This window comes from Onychomys torridus, chromosome 1 (assembly GCF_903995425.1).
Source record: "Onychomys torridus chromosome 1, mOncTor1.1, whole genome shotgun sequence".
NCBI lineage: Eukaryota > Metazoa > Chordata > Mammalia > Rodentia > Cricetidae > Onychomys > Onychomys torridus.
In genome coordinates, this window is record NC_050443.1 from 42,130,377 (window position 1) to 42,150,857 (window position 20,481).

The following is a 20,481-nucleotide window of genomic DNA, read 5'->3' on the forward strand; positions in this document are numbered from 1 at the left end:
TCACTGCTCAGTCTCTTTCTAATTCTCTAGATCAAAGCCCACACTTCAGAGTTGCCCTAGGGGATCTCAGACCTTGTCCACCAGGCAGGGAAACAATGACTCAAAAGACTCATTATAATCTTCCCGTCTTTGGAGAAAAAGAAAATGATCCTTATTTGGGGGGGTAAAGAAAGCTGATGGTGTTTCTAGAAAAAGAAAATATTTGATTCACCAAAAAATTATATTCAAAAGTAGGTGCGGGCTGGATAGCAGGGTAGGGAATTTTGTGAAAGGGCAGGAATAGTGACTTCATGGAGAGTTTTTAGGCGCCAATCCTCTCTTCAAAACGGAATTTGAAAACTGGAAAATTGGTATGCCTGGGACTCCTCTGGAGTTTAACTCCAAGTCCCAGACTAGAGGAGGTGCCTAAACCAGCTCTCCAGACACAATTTCCTGGTCCAGAATCAAGTCTGCCTGCTCCAAGGCAGAGCGCGCGAGGAGGGGATGGGGCATGGTGTGTCTCAATCCCGAAATCTCCCTCTCCTCTCAGTGTCAGAGTGCGTTTGTGAAACCTCTGGGACTGAACTGATGCTCCAGGGAAACGAAAGTAAAGCTTTCTAAAGTTTCCAGCGCGGGCTCTTTTTGTTTCCCGCTATCCGCCCAATCTGAATCTGGGCTCTGAGCTAGGGCGGGGCGCAGGAGCCACCTCGGCGGAAACCGCCCCAGGCCGCCCGGGTGGCGGGAGGGGACTTCGAGGGGCAGAGTGCCGGGCCCGCCCGCTCCCTCCCGCCGGGCTGGGACTGCAGACCTCGAAGCCAGGACGGGGCGCGCGGGCTGGGCGGGGCGCAGCACGCTGACCGCGGTCCCTGTGCGTTCCGCAGGAGGGGAGCCCGCGCCGCCGCGCCCGGGCAGCGGGCGATGATCACCTAGGAGGCTGGCGCGAGCGGCAGAGGAGCCGGGCGCGGCGACACGCGGCCATGGAGCGGGAGCCCGCGGCGGCCGAGGAGCACGCACTCCCGAGACGGCGGCGGCGTTCTCGACGAAGGCGCTGGGAGGACAGGACGCGCACGGTGCGCTCCAACCTGCTGCCGCCCCTGGGCACCGAGGACCCAGCGGCCGGAGCCCCCAAGGGGGGGCGGCTGCTAATACGCGGCTGCACCCAGCACCTGGCCGACAACCGCCTCAAGACCACCAAGTACACGCTGCTGTCCTTCTTGCCCAAGAACCTCTTCGAGCAGTTCCACCGCCTGGCCAACGTGTACTTCGTCTTCATCGCTCTGCTCAACTTTGTGCCAGCGGTGAACGCCTTCCAGCCGGGCCTGGCACTGGCGCCTGTACTCTTCATCCTGGCGGTCACAGCCATCAAGGACCTGTGGGAGGACTATAGCCGCCACCGCTCGGACCACGAAATCAACCACCTGGGCTGCCTTGTCTTCAGCAGGTGAGCCTCAGTGGTCCACTTTGGGGTCGAGCGCCTCTGGGGAAGTTGGTGCTGTGTGTAATGTGCGTGAGGCCAGGGTGGCCCAAGGAGCAGCCCGGGCCCTGTGAAGTCCTTCAAGTTCAAAGGTGCCTCAGCGCCCTAGATGCAGGGGCCACGCGGTGGGTCCTGTCCCAAACTGGCACTCCAACTTAGTTTCTAAGCCAGAACAAACTCATGATTGGCACATCTGGCAGCACCTGGGCAGCCTCATTCCCAAGTGCTCCTACCTTATGCTTAGACGTGTTCATCTGAAGTTCTTGCCTCAGCCTGGCCAACCACCATGGCATTTAACACACAGGAATCGGTCTTAGATAAGAGTTGTCTTGGGAAGAAAAGTTCTGATACACCTGGCACGGATCACACTGAAGGGCAGGGGCACAAACAACAGTCCATCCACTTATGTGAGCTGTGATCTGGCCACAAACAGGGTACCATTTCTGAGCCTCCTGGCTCCCTCTCCCCTGCCCCTCTGACTCCTCTCCCTCCCCTCTCTTTTCCTTTCTTTTCTACCTGCTCTCCTTCTCCCCAGAGCTTCTGAGATAGGTCTCTATGTAGCCCCACTGTTACTGAGCTGGTGGTGATGATCTTCCTACCTCAGTGCTGGGCTTAATAGCCACGAGCCACCACACTGATCAGTCTTCTTTCTCTGTGTAGCCCTGGCTGGCCTGGAACTCTGTAGACCAGGCTGGCCTCGAACTCAGAGAGCCCCCTGCCTCTGCCTCCCGAGAGCTGGGATTAAAGGCGTGTGCCACCACCAGGCTCTGGCCAGTTTTCTTTCTTTCTTTCTTTTTTGGTTTTTCGAGACAGGGTTTCTCTGTGTAGCTTTGAGCCTTTCCTGGGTCTCGCTCTGTAGACCAGGCTGGCCTCGAACTCACAGAGATCTGCCTGCCTCTGCCTCCCAAGTGCTGGGATTAAAGGCGTGCGCCACCACCGCCCGGCTTTTTTTTTTTTTTACCAGTTTTCTTAATAAGAATTTTGTTTCCAGATGAAAAGAGACCTTTGGGAACTGAGATGCTTCTAGGTTGGTGACAGAGGGTTACCTTCCAATGGAAGTCTCCTACTCTTCTGCTCTCAGAACCCTAAGGCTGGGATGGAAGCCAGGGTTTCCTGGTGCCCTTTATCCCCCACCTGGAAGTCCACATAGAGGTAGATCATCTTGGAGCACTCAGCTCAGCAGCTGGGACAACCCCGAGGAAAGAGATGTCGTAGCCTCCTTCTAAAGTTCATCATCTTCCTCTGGCTCACCTTGTTGGACATGGCTTCCTAGTTGGTTGACGTTCTCTGTGCTCTGCTTCTACCATGCCTGAAGGCACCCTAAGAAGCCCCTGCCTTTCAATTGCAAATTGTTGAACCTGTCTTTTGGGATAACTTAGAAGACAGGGAATCTCTTTCTCTACACGTGAGTTTTTGGTTTTTTTTTTTTTTTTTTTTTTGAGACAGGGTTTCTCTGTACAGGGTTTCTCTGTGTTGCTTTGGTCCTGGAACTCACTCTGTAGCCCAGGCTGGCCTCGAACTCACAGAGATCCACCTGCCTCTGCCTCCCGAGTGCTGGGATTAAAGGCATGCGCCACCACTGCCCGGCTACACTTGAGTTTTGATCTTTGGTTTTGATAAGGTTCTTGCTGTGTTGCTTAGGCTGACTCGAATCTTGACTCCCTGGGCAGTGGTTGAGGTTCAGAGAAGTTAAGTAACTAGCAGCTACTGCAGAATGGTGCTGGGGTGCAAACAGGCTTCTCATATTTCTATGCTTGTGCTTCTCAAACTTTTTATAAGAACCACTGGGGAGTTCGTTAAAGTATCAGATATCAAATGTGTTAGACTCAGCAGGTCTGGGAAGAGGCCCAGGAATGAGTGTGAAATAGCTAAAAGGGGTGACTCTTCCGTGATAGCCCACATTTGAGTAACACTCCTGGAGAGGTGCTCCTTGGCCAGTTACCAGACATGGTTTCGTGGGTGGCAAGGGCTGTGGAATTTCCTTTAGCAAGGGAGTAGGGAATCCTTTATACAAAAGCCCTCAGTGTCTCCAGCTCCTGGCAACGATGTCTGTCCTCGGCACATATGAGTCGGGGTTCTAACAAGTCTCTGAGTCTGTGTACATGGACTTCCTCCTTCCACCCAGCCTTTTCAGAAATACTTAAGCTTAGGAAATAGTTTATCTTTAGTTGACAACGTGCTGCCCATTTGTCATTTGGACCTCGAAAGCAGCCCTGTCTGATGGATGAAAAACACTGAGGCAGGGATCTGACACTGTAAGCCACACCCACCTAAGTTTTAGGATGCCAATTTGCTACTAACTGTCTAGTACAGCCTCCAGAGAGGCCTGTGATGTTCCCAGTACTCCCTGTCTCTCTAAGTTAAATTCTTGAATAGTTTCCCGTGGAATGAATAGCCGTCCCACCAGGGAAGGCCTCTGGGTAGTTAGTGGGTTTGAGAGAGGTGGTGGTTGCATGTGGGGGTCTCACCCCATGTCTCACCTCCCTCTCTGACCTTGTCATCATCCCAGTGCAGCCATTGCCAGTGGTTGGTTGTTTTTGGTTTGTTTGTTTTTTTTTAAATCAATTCCCAACTATGAGAAGGGCAGTTAATCTTATGCCTCACTTTGCTGCCTTGTCATGGGAAGACAGGTCAAATTCTTCCATTCCTAGAAACCTGGGATTGGTATTATCAGGCCCTTGGGGTGAAAGGAGGCTGAAGCTGGGTTCCATCCAGGGCTGCTGTTAAGGCCCCAAGAAAGGCCCAGGGCTAGGCTCCTGGCCCTGGTTTATAGAGTGGTTGCCAGGAGACACCTCTTAGAGAAGGCAGATCAGAGTTTGGGGTTGCTTGCTGGGCGGTGGTGGTACAGGCCTCTAATCCCAGCACTTAGGAGGCAGAGGCAGGCAGATTGCTGTGAGTTCAAGGCTAGCCTGGTCTACAGGACTAGTTCTAGGACAGCCAAGGCTACACAAAGGAACCCTGTCTCAAAACACACACACACACACACACACACACACACACACACACACACACACACACAGTTTATGGTTTCAGTGTAAGGACCAAAGGGATGTGACCAGAGAGCTGCAGTGAGGGTGGGGTACTGCAGGTATGGGATGGTGGAGATGGGGTACATATGCTGGCCAGGACACAGAGAGATCAAGAATTATAAGGCATATGGGGTGAGGATGGCCATGGGCTTTGGCTCATGGGTCACTGCACTGGGAGAGGCCAGGAAGAGACCTGTCAGGTCAGTCTGGCTAGAGCCTTTGTGAGCTTAGCAAATCACAGGTTACTGTGAAATGTGGCAGTCTGGCCTGTCTTGTGCCTCTTCTCGGTGCCATTGCTTCAGTAACCGTACATAGGGGAGGTATTTATTCAATTAGAGTAGCTTTGCTTGTTTGTTTGAGATGGACAGTCTCAGTCTGGAGCCTAGACTGGCCATGACTCCTGGCCTCAAGTAACCCCACTGCCTCAGTCACCTGAGGGACCCTGTCCTCAAAGGTGGATTAATGACGTGTTACTCTTTATATGGCCTTTTTTGGGGTTGCTTCCCAGTCACAGGCTCTTGAGTTCTTTGCTCTGAGGATCTTCTGTGGCGCTTGTCATGAGTGCAGCTTCCTAGGCAAAGCATTTTAAGCAGCCATTATCTGCCTACTTCTGAATACCTTTTGTCCTCCAGTGGATTGCAGACTCTATTTAGGAAGCTCCCTTGAGCCACACTCAGTAGCTGGAGAAATATCTGTCTCTAGGCCAGGGACTGAGAGTCCTGAGCTGGATAGCATCATCATTAGAGTGTCTTCTCGTAGGAGTCCAGGACAAGGGTCCCAGCACTGTATAGCTGATGGTAACCTACAGTAGGAAGTGTCCAGTGGGGATTATGTGGGAACCAATAACCATGCATGAAGCAGTCCCTATGTGAAGTGTGGAGTGATTTGCACCTTCACACATTTCTCCTGGGAACTTTAAATCAACTCCAGATGACTTGATGTCTACTATTGGAAATACTGTGTAAAGCGCTGTCCTTTTGTATTGTTTAGACAACAAGGACATGAAAGGGATACACCGACATATTTTACTTTTAGCTCAATGTTGGTTGAGGCCCTGGGTGTAGAATCTGCAGTATGGGGTGCTGGGTGTGCCACAGTAAGATGAGGTAAAGCAGCAGAAGGACCCAACCTTTCACTACTGTCTGGAAGGTGCTCAGTGTTAGTTTACTAAAAAGGGCCAGCTGAAGAGAGAGACCACAGTCAAAAAGAAAGAGGCTTTGCCTGACCTTAGGTAAGACCATGTTGATTCACAGAGAAGGGGCAGCTTGTTACCCATGTGTGTGGATGGCCAAAATGCCTACAGGGGAAGGTGGGAGGTGGTCTCTTCTTACGGGGCAGAAATAACTTCTGTAGTCTGCAAGGGATGCTGGGAAGTGTAGTCCTTCAGCAGGAAATGATCGTTGCTATGAGAGGATGTAAAAAAATGCAGGGCAGGGGTGCTATAACTATTTTCTGATGAGGAGGGTCCTTGTTGGAGTGAGTACTTCTGGGTCATGCAGTTGTGGGAGAGTCTTAGCTTGACCAGCTGTAATAGACCAGGTGATTGTGGTCCTATGTTCCTGATGAGACTTGGGAAATAGTTCTTAGAGGGCTGTAAGCAGATGATTGGCTTACAGAGTAAAACAGAGGTTTCCCAGGAAGGAGGGCTAGGGAGGAACAGAGGGGGGAGAAAGTGGGCATAGAGTTGATTCAGGGTGACAGCGACTGATTCCACGGCCAGGATCGTTGTACCAAAATTAGCTAACAGAAATAGCAGGGAGCTATAGAGCACCAAAGGAAGGGACCAGGATAAACAGGGGACTAATAAAGAATTGTTTCTGGCCCAGGGTAATAGGGATGAAGGTCCCTTTTAGGTAGAGTTTCTTCACAGCATCTGAAAGGTCTTTCTGCAGATGTATCAGGAATAAATGGAGTTGTTGTAGGGTGAGAACTAGTGGGAGAGCTGACATGGAACATTTTGTTTGGGTCTAGTCACCCTATATAGTTCAGGTATAGCTCAGTAAGTAAGACATTTAAAAGGCCAGATAAAAACTAGGTATGAGGATAAGAAGGAGGAAAACATGATCAAGGGGAAGAGACAGAGTAGGAGGGAACCAGAGGAATTTTTTCTGGTCCCTGTGTCTCTAGGCCCCATTTCAAATCAGTTAGGAGTTGTTGGCCTGCAGCAGCATTGTTTGAGGAGGGCATAGATCCCATCCCTGGCAGCAGTCAGATCTAGTCCTTTTTAATTTTGGAGTGTTGAAGGCTGCAGTCATGGAGTTGAGCTGGTGCAGAAGGATGTTAAGATGGTCGGAGCTCCTGAGACAGAGAGGCAAAGGAAGCTCCAGTTCAGCTACTTCAGTAGCAATGTCCATAGTGGCAAGAAGAGGGATGACCCGGATGGACCATGCCTCACTGGACCTCTTTTAGACTTCATTCAGATTGCTTTTAGGGGCTGAGGGCATTGGTCTCTTGGGAACAGCTTCAAGGTTGACAGAAGGGCAATGGGGGGGGCAGAAGTAAGGAGGGGGGCAGTGGTAAGAAGGGGGGCAGCGGTAAGGAGGGGGCCAGCGGTAAGGAGGGGGCAGAGGTAAGGAGGGGCAGAGGTAAGGAGGGGCAGAGGTAAGGAGGGGGAAGAGGTAAGGAGGGGCAGAGGTAAGGAGGGGCAGAGGTAAGGAGGGGCAGAGGTAAGGAGGGGCAGAGGTAAGGAGGGGGCAGCGGTAAGGAGGGGGCAGAGGTAAGGAGGGGGCAGAGGTAAGGAGGGGCAGAGGTAAGGAGGGGCAGCGGTAAGGAGGGGGCAGAGGTAAGGAGGGGGCAGAGGTAAGGAGGGGACAGAGGTAAGGAGGGGCAGCGGTAAGGAGGGACAGCGGTAAGAAGGAGGGGGAGAGCGGCTACAATGCCTCAGAAGAGGGTCCACCCCAGGGGTTATAATAAGACTCACTAGTTGTTGTAGATACATAACATAAGTCAGGAGGTAATAACTGTACATCTTCCAGGGGAATATGAGGAAAACGTGCACACCAAAATTAACGTAAGTTACTGGCTGGACCGTGTACCAGAGCTCTGTAGAAGGATAAGGTAACTGTCCTTCGCCGTTTGTTTACATCAGACTCCTGTGTAAGGAACAAGCACCTGGACACTTTGTAAAAGAAGTCAGTTAAAGTCAGCATCCAAGGAGTGAATCTGAACAGAAAGTGTCTATGTTGTATTCCTTGCTTTCACATATGATGAACTTCATATATTTGCTTTAAATATTATCAAATATGAACAATACCAGCTATTATTTAGTGAACAAAACCAGAAACAATTTGATAAGCTATTTTTTTTTAAATTTGGGACTGTTAATGACCATATCTAGTATTTGAAAACATGACAGTACATATGTTATGAACATCAAATTGTTATACCTGTATCCCAAAGTTATATAGTAAATTTATTTTATGTGTCAGGCTATGTAAAGAGACAATTTAATTCTAAGTTGTATTCCCCCAAAAGGAATGATTTTCAATTCCCAGTTTAAAAGTATTCTCCCAGAGATAGTGCCTACCTTTCTTCCTCAAGACTCCTTTCTAGGATACCCTAAGTTTCTACCGAAGTCAATAACTGCCATGTCAAAAGTAAATGATTCATTTTACAGTGTTTTCTAAAATTAACCCTACTAACAGAAGCTTTTAAAAATCTCTAAATTCCCATTCCATACACTCTGCCAACAGATGAAAGACGAGAGCAGTCGTTCATGTTCAAATCAGTAATAAATAATTTACAGTGTAGACTGAATTAACAGGGAAGGCTAAAGCCAACTCTTTTGTTCCTTGTGTCCATGTGACCCCTAGGTCCCCACGTACTGACAGCAGTAAGCATATTTCTTAACTTCATTCTATTTCAAAAGAGACATAATTTGTAAAGCAAAAAATAACAAAATGAAAGGAGCTTTAACAAGTATTGGCTTTGGGAATTTTTATTAGAAAACATCCACAAGCATCACTGCCAAAGCCTGTGCACGCCTTGAATCATTTATTACTCTACAGATAAAACCAACTCTCTTTGACACTACTTGGATACTCTGAAAACCTTCCCAGAGCTGTGAGTGTGATGACCAAGTATCTGGCATCCTCCTTTAATGAGGGAACATGGAGGGTTAGGGTGTAGTCCCTGAAATTAGCTTCAGCTAAAAGGAAGAATCGAATGCCAGGGTAAAGGGCATTACAAGTTGAACTATCACGCAGGTTCCATACCAGCCAGGTGGTGGCGTAGGTACAAGCCCTATTCACAGCATCCTCATCTGTCAGTTTGGGAGACACTGAGGGTGGAGTAATTGCTATTTGCCTGTCTGTAGTTTGAGAATTTAGGATGTGGGTGTAGATTCTGAGGTCCTTCATTGGACAAGAGAATCTGTCCATCTGCCATATGAGACATGAGGAGTAATTCATCTTTAGATAAGGAGGAGGTTTTATTTGAATTTTTTTCCCTGGTTTGGCCTACATGGCTGGAGCTTGTCAGATCTACACAGCTAGAGCTGGTCAGGCCTATGCAGCCAGAGGCATAAGCAGCAGACTTCTGGCAGGTCTTATTTCCCATGCATCCTTGTCCTGTAATGAGGCTATCAAGCAATGTACTCTGGTGGGATGGGGCTCCATCCAAGATAACTTGTGCTGCATCCAAGAGAACTGCTTGAACCTGGGAGTTTCCTGCCATGCAAGTGCATTGTAAATTTAATGCATTTTACTCAAGTATTTAATCTTTTATAACCACTTTTTAAAATATATCTGATTTTGAATATTATTTTACACTAAACAAACTTTAAATTTACTTTAAACTTGTTTTAGGCTTGACTTTGACAATATATACGGAATACTAAATGATGGGAGATAACAGAAAACTATATATATAATGGGAATAAAAATTGGTCTCCAAGCTCATCTATCCTCCCAAAGTTAGGAATGATAATTACCTGCTTAAGGACTACATTTCCCAGCTCCTCTTGATAAAGGGCACCTTCCATCTTTCCCAGTAGGCATTGTGGCCATTTGCACATGTGGGTGAAAAGATATTCCCTCATTGTGAATAAACATGGTCCTATCTAAGGTCAGACCAAGCCTCTCTTTCTTTTTTTTTTCTTTTTTTCTTTTGGTTTTTTGAGACAGGGTTTCTCTGTGTAGCTTTGCCCCTGTTTCCTGGAACTCACTTGGTAGCCCAGGCTGGCCTCGAACTCACAGAGATCTGCCTGGCTCTGAGTGCTGAGATTAAAGGCTTGCGCCGCCACCACCCAGCTCTTTTGTACTTCCATCCTCTACAGCTGCCTTTTGAAATCAATCTGACACTCTGGAGACAGTGTTCTCATCCTTTTGGCTGTGGGCAGCCAATATCGATAGTCACGAACCCCTGGTGCTTGGGCCCTATCTCTTCCTCATGCCTTACCTGACTTATAACATCCCTACACCCTATCCGAATTAATATTAATTTTCCTATTATAGGGGATTAAATCAAGTCTCAAATTCTAAGGCTTTGTTCTACAACTGAGATACACCTGTTTGACTTTGTCTTCAGTCTACTGACATACACTTTTCCCTGACTCTTCTTGGCTCCCTATGTGGATCTAAGTGTAGCCTTGGTATGTCTTCCTATCATCAGTTCGTTTGGAATTCTATCTTATCTATCTATCTATCATCTATCTATCTATCATCTATCTATCTATCTATCTATCTATCATCTATCAATCATCTATTCATCCTATCTATCAATCATCTATTCATCCATCCCCCTATCTATCTCAGGAATTGCCCTGCTTCAGTCCCTTTATTCTCTGTTGCTCTGGGGAGCCAGGGTTACCTCTAACCTGTGTTCCTCAATCTTCGTGGTTTGTTGTTTCAGGAGAATTGAGATGGCGATACTTTCCTAACCAAAGCCTCTGATTCTTTTTCTTTCCTTCCATGGTGCCCTGCCCTGTATCTTGCCTTCCGGCTGCTCTTCTGCCTTTGTGTGCCTGCCTTTCCCTTTCCAGCTGAGCCTGCCTCTTCTTCTCCAGAGCTTTGAGTCCCTGGGCCACAGTCCCCACCCCTACCCCCAAGCATACCTGCCTGAATTTACATTTTAAAAATGAGAAAATAGTGTGTAGTTTAGGGGAGGGGGTGAGGTAGACCTGGGATTGTATTCTTTTGACTGAGAGGAAGTAGCTTTGTCTTAATGGGCCTCAGTAAAGCCCTGATTCTCTTAGCTTTTTTATGGCAATTGAACTCCTAAGGTGTGGCAAAGCTGTTTACCCAACTCTAGTGTTATCCAGGGGAATAGTGTTAACAAGGAAACCGGGGTGTGGATTCAAAGCCTGCATGGCCTCTGAAGTGACTGTGGATGTGGCCAAAGTTTTGTCTGTCTTCCCACCTACCCTTCTCAGTTTTCAGAGACTGTGTAGAGCAGTGTGGTCTCCTAAGCATAATCCTCCGACCTCAGGTATGTAGCACTATCCAACTTTCAGTTATCATGATATTTCATCTGTAAACACTTTTTAAAAAAAGCTTGTTGTAAAAGTGAAACTACAAATACCATTATCCTTAAAATTGTTATTATCATCCTTAAAATTGTTATTATTTAAGTTACTAAGTTGCCCCGTCTGTGTTAGAATATCCACAGGTCTTATAGGTGGTTTCAATTTTCAATTTGTATGTTTGAGTCTGATCTGTATGAAGTCTATTGATTGCAATTAGCCGATACATTTTAAGTCTCTTTCAGTACGTAGATGTCTCTTATAGCCCCTCCCCCATCCGTTTCTCTTGTTTTGACCTCAGGATTTATTTTCAGCAGTTGGGCTATTTGTGTTCGTGCTGTAGGGCCTGTGGCTCGCACATTGCTGATGACACCTGTGGTTTTCTTAGCATGTTTCTATCATAACATCTATGAGTGGCAGGGTTGTTCTGGACACTTCCGAAGAGCTCCATCAGGCTCAGGTTTAAATTTGCTTTGGCCAAAACCACGTTCATAGGTGGTGTCTGCACTTCCTTTAGAGACACATGCTGTTTGCCTGTTGCTGTGTGACAGGACAATGCTTGGGACCATCCCTGCACCTCCTGAGTTGCTGGAGGGTGGAAATGGTGGTCATGTGATTCTCACTTCCAGGGAGTCCTTACTTTCTTTAAACTGTACAGCTCAAACAGTAAAAAAAAGAGACAGAGAAGTGCTTGGTGTTGTGCCTCTGTCCTCTTCCAACGAGAACCAGTTTGCTTGCTAAAGTTATTAACTTTACACTGAAATAATTTTAGACTCATGGGCAAGTTATAGAAATAGTGTAGAATCTTGTATACCCTCCTTCTCTTACTCCTCCTCCTCCTCCTCTTTCTTACTACCCTCCCTGTCTGTGTCCAGTCTGTGCCCCTCCCCCCATGTGGTGCTGAGTATTGAACCCGGGGCTTACTCTATCACTGAGCTTCTTCCTCAGGCCCCTTCATCCACTTTGAGCTAATGTTAATTAACATTTCCCCATGTCTCCAGCTTCACTACACAGGCCCACACTGGAAGCTAATATCTGTACAAAGCTGTGTGTTTGAATTTTTCTTCTTGGTGTTGGATGCTCCACCAGAAAGCTCTACTTCCAGCTTCAGAAACATTAATTAAACTACAATTTTTTTTTTTTTTTATCCCAGAACAGTTTTTCTACGGCTGCTTTAAGGAGTTTGGGTTGTGCATCCTCTGCTGTGGCACTTCGCTAACCTGTGTGATTTGCAGTGTTTGCTTTGTTAGGTGCCCTCTGCTTTTCTACATCACATTTACAAACAGGCCTACTTCTTCCTTTCCAAACTTGTGTCTTATATTTCTTTTTCCTGTTTCATTAGCTTGGCCAGAAGTCCAGGACAGTGTTGTATAAGAAATGTCAGGAATCGGCTTCTCATTGTCTTATTTCTGATCCTCCAGCAACTATTGTGTTTCATCATTAAGTATGGTGTGTGTGTGTGTGTGTGTGTGTGTCTGTCTGTCTGTCTGTCTGTATTTCATTGGGCACCAGATGTGCTCTGCATGTGTTAGGCAGGTGCTGTACCACTGAGTTAGAACTCTAGCTGTGGTTTTTATACAAAAATACACACACACACACACACACACACACACACACACACACACACACAGAGGATTAAGCTTAAGGAAGGCCTTTTGCACACAAAGCATGTGCTCCACTATTGAGCTATACTCCCAGCCCCCGCAGCCCTTTTTCACTATTCATAGTGGGGATACGAGGGAACTTCTGCAACACAGTAAATAGCATGTATAAAACCTGTGTCATACACACATTCACACACACATACACACACACACACATACACATTCTCACACACACACATTCTCACACACACACATTCACACACACATTCTCACACACACATTCTCACACACACATTCTCACACACACATTCACACACACATTCACACACACACATTCTCACACACACATACACATTCTCACACACACACATTCTCACACACACATTTACACACACACATTTGCCCACACACATTCACACACACACACACACACACACACACACACACACACACACACGGCACCAGAATGGAGGTGGTAGGTGTTGGATTTTTCTGTGCCTGTTGAGAAGATTATGCAGGCTTTGTCATTTATTCAATTAATATGATTTGTAGGTCACACTGCAAAAATATTTGCTTACGAACAACCCAGCATAAAAATGACCGTGTATATTAATACACTATCATTTTCCAAGTGCCCAAAATGTTTAAACTATAATTAGACAGTCCAATCCTCTGCCCATCTGTATTAAGAACAGTTCATTTCAACTGGATGGTGGTGGTACATGCCTTTAATCCCAGCACTCAGGGAGCAGAGGCAGGTGGATCTCTGTGAGTTCAAGGCCAGCCTGATCTACAGAGTGAGTTCCAGGATAGCCAAGAAAAGACAACAAAAAAAGAATTGTTCATCTCATGAAGTCCATGATGGAAGAACTGAAGGGGTGGAGTGGCTCTAGTGGCTGGCCGTGACTGCCGCCCGTAGACAGTGTTAGTGGCTGGCGCTAGATACTGCAGTGGCAGAAGAATCACGAGCCATGGTTACCTTCTTAGAGCTATATTACGAGAGAGAGAGAGAGAGAGAGAGAGAGAGAGAGAGAGAGAGAGAGAGAGAGAGAGAGAGATATGCAGAGACAGAGAGCCTGCGCGGAGGGAAAGTAGAGAGAGTACAGAGAGCGTGTGGGAGGGCATACAGCTTTTAGGCTGGATTGCTGTCGTAGGCTGATGACGTAATAAAGACAGAATCCTTAGAACCCTGTCTCTTAACACAGCGTTGAGGCTTGGTGGGCTGCCTGTAATTTCTCAGCTGAGGGTCCATCTGAGACTTCAAGCTGACTGTGGTTGCCCAGTGTGTACTTCATGGTGTGAGCCATTTTGAGGATCACACTTTTGCAATGTAGATGTTCCCAAGCATTTTCTTTATCCACAGGGATAAAGTGCTAATGTCTCAGTCTTCCTCAGCATGACTCATCAGGAATAAAAACCATCCTGAGCTGTCAATAACCACACATTTGATGTTCTTGCTTACAGGTCTGGGCACAGCGGCTTCCACCTTTTGGCTGCCCATCTTGAACCCCAGGCCAGACACACGCTAGAGTCTCCAATTTAGGTCTGAGCAGCTCCAGTAGCTGTGGGTGTACTGGGGCCTCTGCCCCAGCACTGCTTCTCTCTCTGCCTGGTGGTCTTTTCAACCTGACATCCTAGGGAGATATCACCTCTCTCTGCACTTGGGCTTTTCTTCAAGGGGAACTTTAAAACGGCTAATTCAGTCTTTTCTCAGACCATTCAGACTTTGTATTTCTCTCTGGAGGTTTGGTCATTGCACCTAACTCTTCTTTGTGTAGACTTGTTCATAATATGTCTTTTTTCCCAATAGTCTGAAAGTCATGTATCTTCTCTTATGAATTTTAAGTTTGTTAAATTTTGTTTTAGAATGTAAAATAGTGGTTTCTTTGTGACCTTTTAGAGACACATGTGATTAAACTTTGTCCTTACTTGTTCCTTGCCTCATGTCCTCCCCCTTCCTTTTGCTGGTCTCTCTCCTTTCCCTAAACAGTCCCAGCTGTCATGCCTTGCATATTCCATAACCCTCTTGTTCCCCCATTACCTTCCCCTGCAGGTCTATCCTTTCCACTGTTCCAGTTTCCTTCTCCCTTACAGCTAAAGAATACTTACATACTGCTTTTTTCTTTTTCCATTCATCTATTGGTGAACATCTAGGCTCCCTTGTTTTATTTTTTGTGAATAGAGCAGCAATAAACACAGATGTGCAGGTATCTGTATGCTGACTCAGAATTCTTTGGATGTATACCTAAGAGTAGGTAGCTGGATAGCACAGGTTCTCTCTTTGTCAACCTTTTGTGGGACCTGCATGTTGGTGTCCGTGGTGGCTGCATAGTTAACATCCCCCCAGTGGTATGTAAAGTTCCTTTTATCCCACATGCTCAGCAGCATTTGAAGTCATTCCTTTTGTTGATTCTGACCATGGTGAGATGGACTCCCAAAGCAGCTTTAATTTGTATCTCCCTGCTTACTGAAGACATGAGCACTTTTCAAATATCTATTGATCTTTTTATGTCTTTCTTTGAGATATGGTTATTCAGTTCATTAGCCCTTTCCTGAATGGACGATTTGGGGGAGGAAGGGGTATTAGTACTTAATCTTTTGAAGTCTTTATAGATTCTTAATATGTATTAGTCAGTTTTCTGTTGCTGTGATAAAACACCAGAGCCAAAAGCAACTTCAGAGAATGTTTATTTTAGCTTGTGGTTCCAGAGCAAGGGGAGCGGCAACGTCATGGCAGGGTAGAGGCATGGCAGCAAGCAGAAGGCATGGTGGCAGGAACTGAAACCTGGGAGATCACACCTTTAACTGTAAGAATGAGCAAGGACAGCCAACTGGAAGTGGGGTTAGATGATAAACTCGGAGCTTACCTGTTGAGACGAACTTCCTTCCAGCAACGCCAGACCTCCCTAACAAGCAAGACCAGGCACTTTTTACATCCTGTTTTGGTTTTATTTTATTATTTATTTTATTTATTATTATATTATTTATTTTATTATCCATGCAAGCATATAATGTGCTTAAATCAAATCCCTCCCCCATTTCCTCTCCTCCAACTACTTCCCTATTTCCTACCATTACTCCCATAGGATCCACTTACTGCTACCAGTGTAGTGTCGTTTGCTATACTCTGGGCAGGCTCTCAGGGGATGTTTCCCCGAAGAAAATTGATTCTGCCTCTCCCAACAGCCATCACTGGCCAACAGCTCCTCATCTAAGGGTGCGACTCCTTGCCTCTTTCCATGCTGGGAGTTTTGTCTGCCTTAGTCTTGAGTGTGCTGCCACAACTGTGGTCAATGAGAAGTGCAGTTGCCCTGTTGTGACTGGAAAACAGAGTTTCCATGTAGTCATCCACTGCCTTTGGCAGGTTCAGTCGTTCTGTCCTCCTCAGTGAGATGATCACTGAGCCTTGAGAGGAGACATGTTGTACACATGTCTCGTTTGCTGCCGAGCACTGTGCAGTCTCTTTTTCTGTGTATTTTGACAATTTGGGGCCTCTGTGTGAATCATCATCTCTTGAAGCAAGAAGTTTCTCTGATGACTGTTGAGAGATGCACTAGTATATTGATATAACAAGTTATTAGCAGTTTGTTTAAGACTATGTCTCTTTAGCAGAGTAATAGCAGTACCTTCTCTCTTAAGGTCTGTGATATGCCTGGCCTCAGATTCTTGGCCCCATTAGTAGTGGAGTGGGCCTTAAATCCAATTATAAAGTTGTTGGTCAGTTTCATAATGTTCATGCCGCTATTGCACCAGAGAGCATGTCTTGCCAGGGTGGTCATTATTATACTTACAGGTAGGTAAGTGAGCCTAACACCGTATAGCACTATGAAAACTAGCCTGTAGGCATGAAGCTTCTAGTTCAGTACCAGCCTGATTTCTCCACATTCTATAGCTTGAATGTGTGGTGTTTTCACAGTAGGGTCTTACCATCAAGTTTTTCAGTGTACTCAAGATCAATGGCACTAACCTGTAATTTGGGGGGTGGTCTATTGGATCCTACTGGCCAACGACTCCAAAAGAAGTAACCCGTTCCTGACATTTGGCTTTTTATTTGCTAGCCCATGGTGTCTCAGAGAGTGAACCCCCCAAGTAATAGGGTAACTTCACTTAAACCCTTTTAAAACGTGCGTTTCTCTCTCTGTATGTCTGTATGCAAATATATGTTAGGAAGATTCTTATACTAATAGGTTTCCATTAGGGTTTTTTAAGTCTTCAGTGTTAGTTATCTGGCCCCCATCTTTCCTCCACGCTGCCATCCCATCCTCCATCCTATGCAACCCTATCTACTCTGGTATTCCCCATTGCATGCCAGCTGCCTTCTATCTTCCCTCTCTTAAAAGCTCCCACCTACCATTTCTTACTAGTTTCCTGGCTTCTGTGGGTACTCCTAATTTAAACACGCATCTCCAAAGGTTCAAAGCTAGCATACATAGATGAGAGAACATACAATATCAGTCTTTCTGTGTCAGGGCTACCTCATTCAGAATCACTATTTCCAGCTCCATCCATTCATCTCTGAATTTCTTAACATCATTTTTCTTAACAACCATACAATGTTAAATTGTGTATATATACTACATTTTGATTATCATTCCTCAGTTGATGAACATCTAGGCTGTTTCCATTCCCTGGCTACTGGGAATAGAGAAGCCATGACCATGGATGAGGAGAAAAGTAGGGTGTAGAGTCTTTGCAGTATATAGCTGAATCATGGGACCTACTTCTAGCTTTCAGAAAACTCCACATTAATTTCCATAATCACTGGAGCAGCTTGGACTCTCACCAACAATGCCTGCTGCAGGATGTAGTCAGCCTCTTTTCTTGGGGCTATTTCATTTAAACAGAATTCATAGATTTAAAATAGTTGGTTTGAGTTAACTATTTATTTATGCATTCAGTCATTTGTTGATTTATTTATGTACTTATGTTTTAAGTTCAACCCAGTTAAACATGGTAGGCAAGCACCCTGCTACCTAGCTATATGCCTTCCCTGCCTAGTAAGTATTTTTGTAACTGATATCCTTGAGTCAACAGAAAACATTTGACTTCATAGTTCTTTTGGTATAACCTCCAGTCATTTCCTTTGGTCCTTATTTCAGGCTCATCTTACATATTTCCTACTCCATGACTGTATTAATAGATGGTCCTGTTATTTCTAATGCTTTTGTGGCTGAAGTTCCCATAGTCTAGCTTGATCCCATCATTCATTACAGTGACCATCACCTCTGCAGGTTCTGTCTTTCCTGATGAGAATTGTTAGGTGTTCTAGAGGGGCAACACTATCAGGTGTGTGGCCAGTATTTCATTATCACAGTGACTTCATAGTTCCTGGGACTTGATGCTCATTAGCTATGACTGCTGAACATGCTACACTTACTGTTCTTGTGACAGTCTCACCCTCAAAGACCATGCAGGCAGATGTTGAAAAGTATTTGTAGAAGAACATCTGGAGACAAAGCTTACTCACACATCTGGATTCCTTGGCTAGGGGAGATTGAAATGGTGGGACCTACAGGCTCTTGCCCTTCCCAGTTTGTTGGCTAACTTCTTCCTGTTGAGTTGCGGGAACAGGGAGCCAGAAGGCTTATTTGTCTATTTGTCCAAGACCTCTTTGCTATATATAGCTGAGAGAAAGAACTTACAGGAAAAATGCAGATGCTGTTTTTAGTTCTACATTTTTAGAACACCCATAGCCTTCTATGTTTACTTGTTTTGCATTTTGCTGAAGAACAGTTCTTATACATTGCCCCCCACAAATCCTCTGGCCACTCTTCCACTGGAGAAACTATATTTTGGAATACTTTGAAGGTCAAATTGGTTTTACATGGTAATGAGGAGTTATTTTACTTATTTTAAGGTAGCCAGTGATAATTAAAATCTCTATGAAGTGTAACCCTTGTCATAAAGGTAGGTGCTGGGCAGCTGCTGCTTAACACAGCCACTCTCCTCATTGAAACCTCAGGAGTGATACTGTCTAATCATAGTGCAGATAGAGGTCCCTCCAGGTACTGTGAGGAATAAGGGCTTGAACACGGAATGGGTAGAGAAGATCACCTGACAGGCAGGTGGGCGTTTGAAGAGGCCAGTGTATCTCATTATTGCTGCACTGCAATTTCCTTATTACTAAGACCTTTACATCACAGTGTGACTGGTCTTCAACGCTTCAACATGATGTAGATGTTCTTCCAGCCAAGACAAAGCTATTATCATTAGCTTATGTAATTTATCATGAGTACAGTACAGAGTGTGGATAGCACACAATTCCAAGATGACCTTGGGGACTGCACATAATCCCAGGATGACCATGGGGACTGCACACAAAATCTTTTCAAAAAAAATAAAATTAAGGCATTGTTTGGATTAAGAAGTTAATGATGTTGTGTTAGTAAATATACCTTTTTTTTCCCCACAATTTCACTTTTATAGTCCTGGAGGATGTGGAGCTCACTATGTAGTCAGTCCAGGCTGGCCTGGAACTCATAGTAATCTCTCTGCCTCAGCCTAATTGCTTTTGTTTTAAAAAACATTACATGATTTTAATTCACTGACCCACTTAATGATGCCTTTGAGATGGTCTTTTTAAACATTTATTTATGAGAGAGAGAGAGAGAGGAGAGAGGACAGCTTGCCTGTTGGTTTTCTCCTACCTCTTTCTACCATGTGGAATCTGTGGACTTGGGCATTGAATTCAGTGGCTGCTACCTGTATCAGCTGAGCCACCTTCTGGCTCTGGAAAAATAAAAATAAAAATAAATATATATATATGCCTGTGAACAATTATAAAGTTCAAAACCCTAAAATAGATCTCTGGTTTCTTAAAGGATTATAAATCAGGACCAGCCTTGCAGACAGAGAGCTTCCTCATAAAGATGCTGTGGGAAGCCTCAGGGAAGACATGCCTACTCAGGGGACCTGCAGCCTTTTCCATAGTAAGGAGAGGCCAGCAGCTCAGAGACTGGCCTTATTTGTAATTCAGTATTAGGCTTGAAGCATGTGTGAACTGGAGGGCTTTCCTAGAAGGTCCTTGGGGTAAGAACAGTTTTGGGAGGGTGAGCTGAGTGCCCAAGCCCCACAGGGAAACTTCCCAGCCTGCTTTTCTTCTCTGAGCAGTATTCCTCAGGGAGAAATCACAGCCTGTAAAAGAATTTGGCACTAGAGGAGTTAATGAGATGGCGGGAATCCCAAAGTGTCACATTTTGAATGGAGTCATTTGTAAGGTTTTAAACATAACAGTTTTTTGTTTGTTTTGTTTTGTCTTTTTTTGAGACAAGGTCTTGCTGTGTAGACTTGGCTATCCTGAAACACCCCCCAAGCTTTTGTTTGTTTAGATCAGGGTCTCAATATGTTGCACTGGTGGCCTCTTGATTCTTTTTCTCCACCTCCCGGGTGTGTTTACAGATGTGTGTGGCTAGGTCCAGTATTCCTATTTGTTTGTTTGTTTTTCTCCTTGCTGTACAGGGGACTAAACCCAGGACCTGGTACATACCCTGCACGTGCTCTAGCAGCTGAGCTCCATGCCTGCCCTGATTTCACTACGGTTAGCCATTTGTGTTTGGGCTTCTAGAAATGACTGTCAGGAACAGCACATTCAGGAGTTACATTTCGGTTCCTGGTAAGAGTCTTTGTCACATGGCCTGATGGACGTTGGTGGCAAGCAGTGTGTCTCACTGATGCTAAGAGGTGAGCTTTACCATTGTATCCCGGCTCTCTTTCCACATGCCTTTCCCATGACTGTCCACATTAAGCAAGCTGGCCAGCTGGCCAAGTGAGCCACAGTGACTCAGGAGGGAGGAGGGCAGAAGCCTTCTGGTCGGCTTCAGCCCAGATCCCAGCATTTGTTCTGCAGTCCAGTTCTCCAAACTCCTAAGTACATGGAAGAACAGTCTGGAGACTTCTAACTATTGCCAAGTCAGAAGGCGTGGCCGCATCCTTCTC

General features: G+C 45.7%; 1 protein-coding gene across 1 annotated transcript in view; it reads left to right on the forward strand.

Moving 5' to 3' along the window:
- Positions 1-667: 667 nt before the first annotated feature.
- Positions 668-20,481, forward strand: part of Atp10a (ATPase phospholipid transporting 10A (putative)) — a 168,318-nt gene continuing 148,504 nt past the window's right edge. Inside the window, 1 exon segment of the mRNA XM_036191110.1 lies at positions 668-1,420. Within this exon segment, the coding sequence (XP_036047003.1) occupies positions 957-1,420 (464 nt within the window). The 5' untranslated portion in view covers positions 668-956.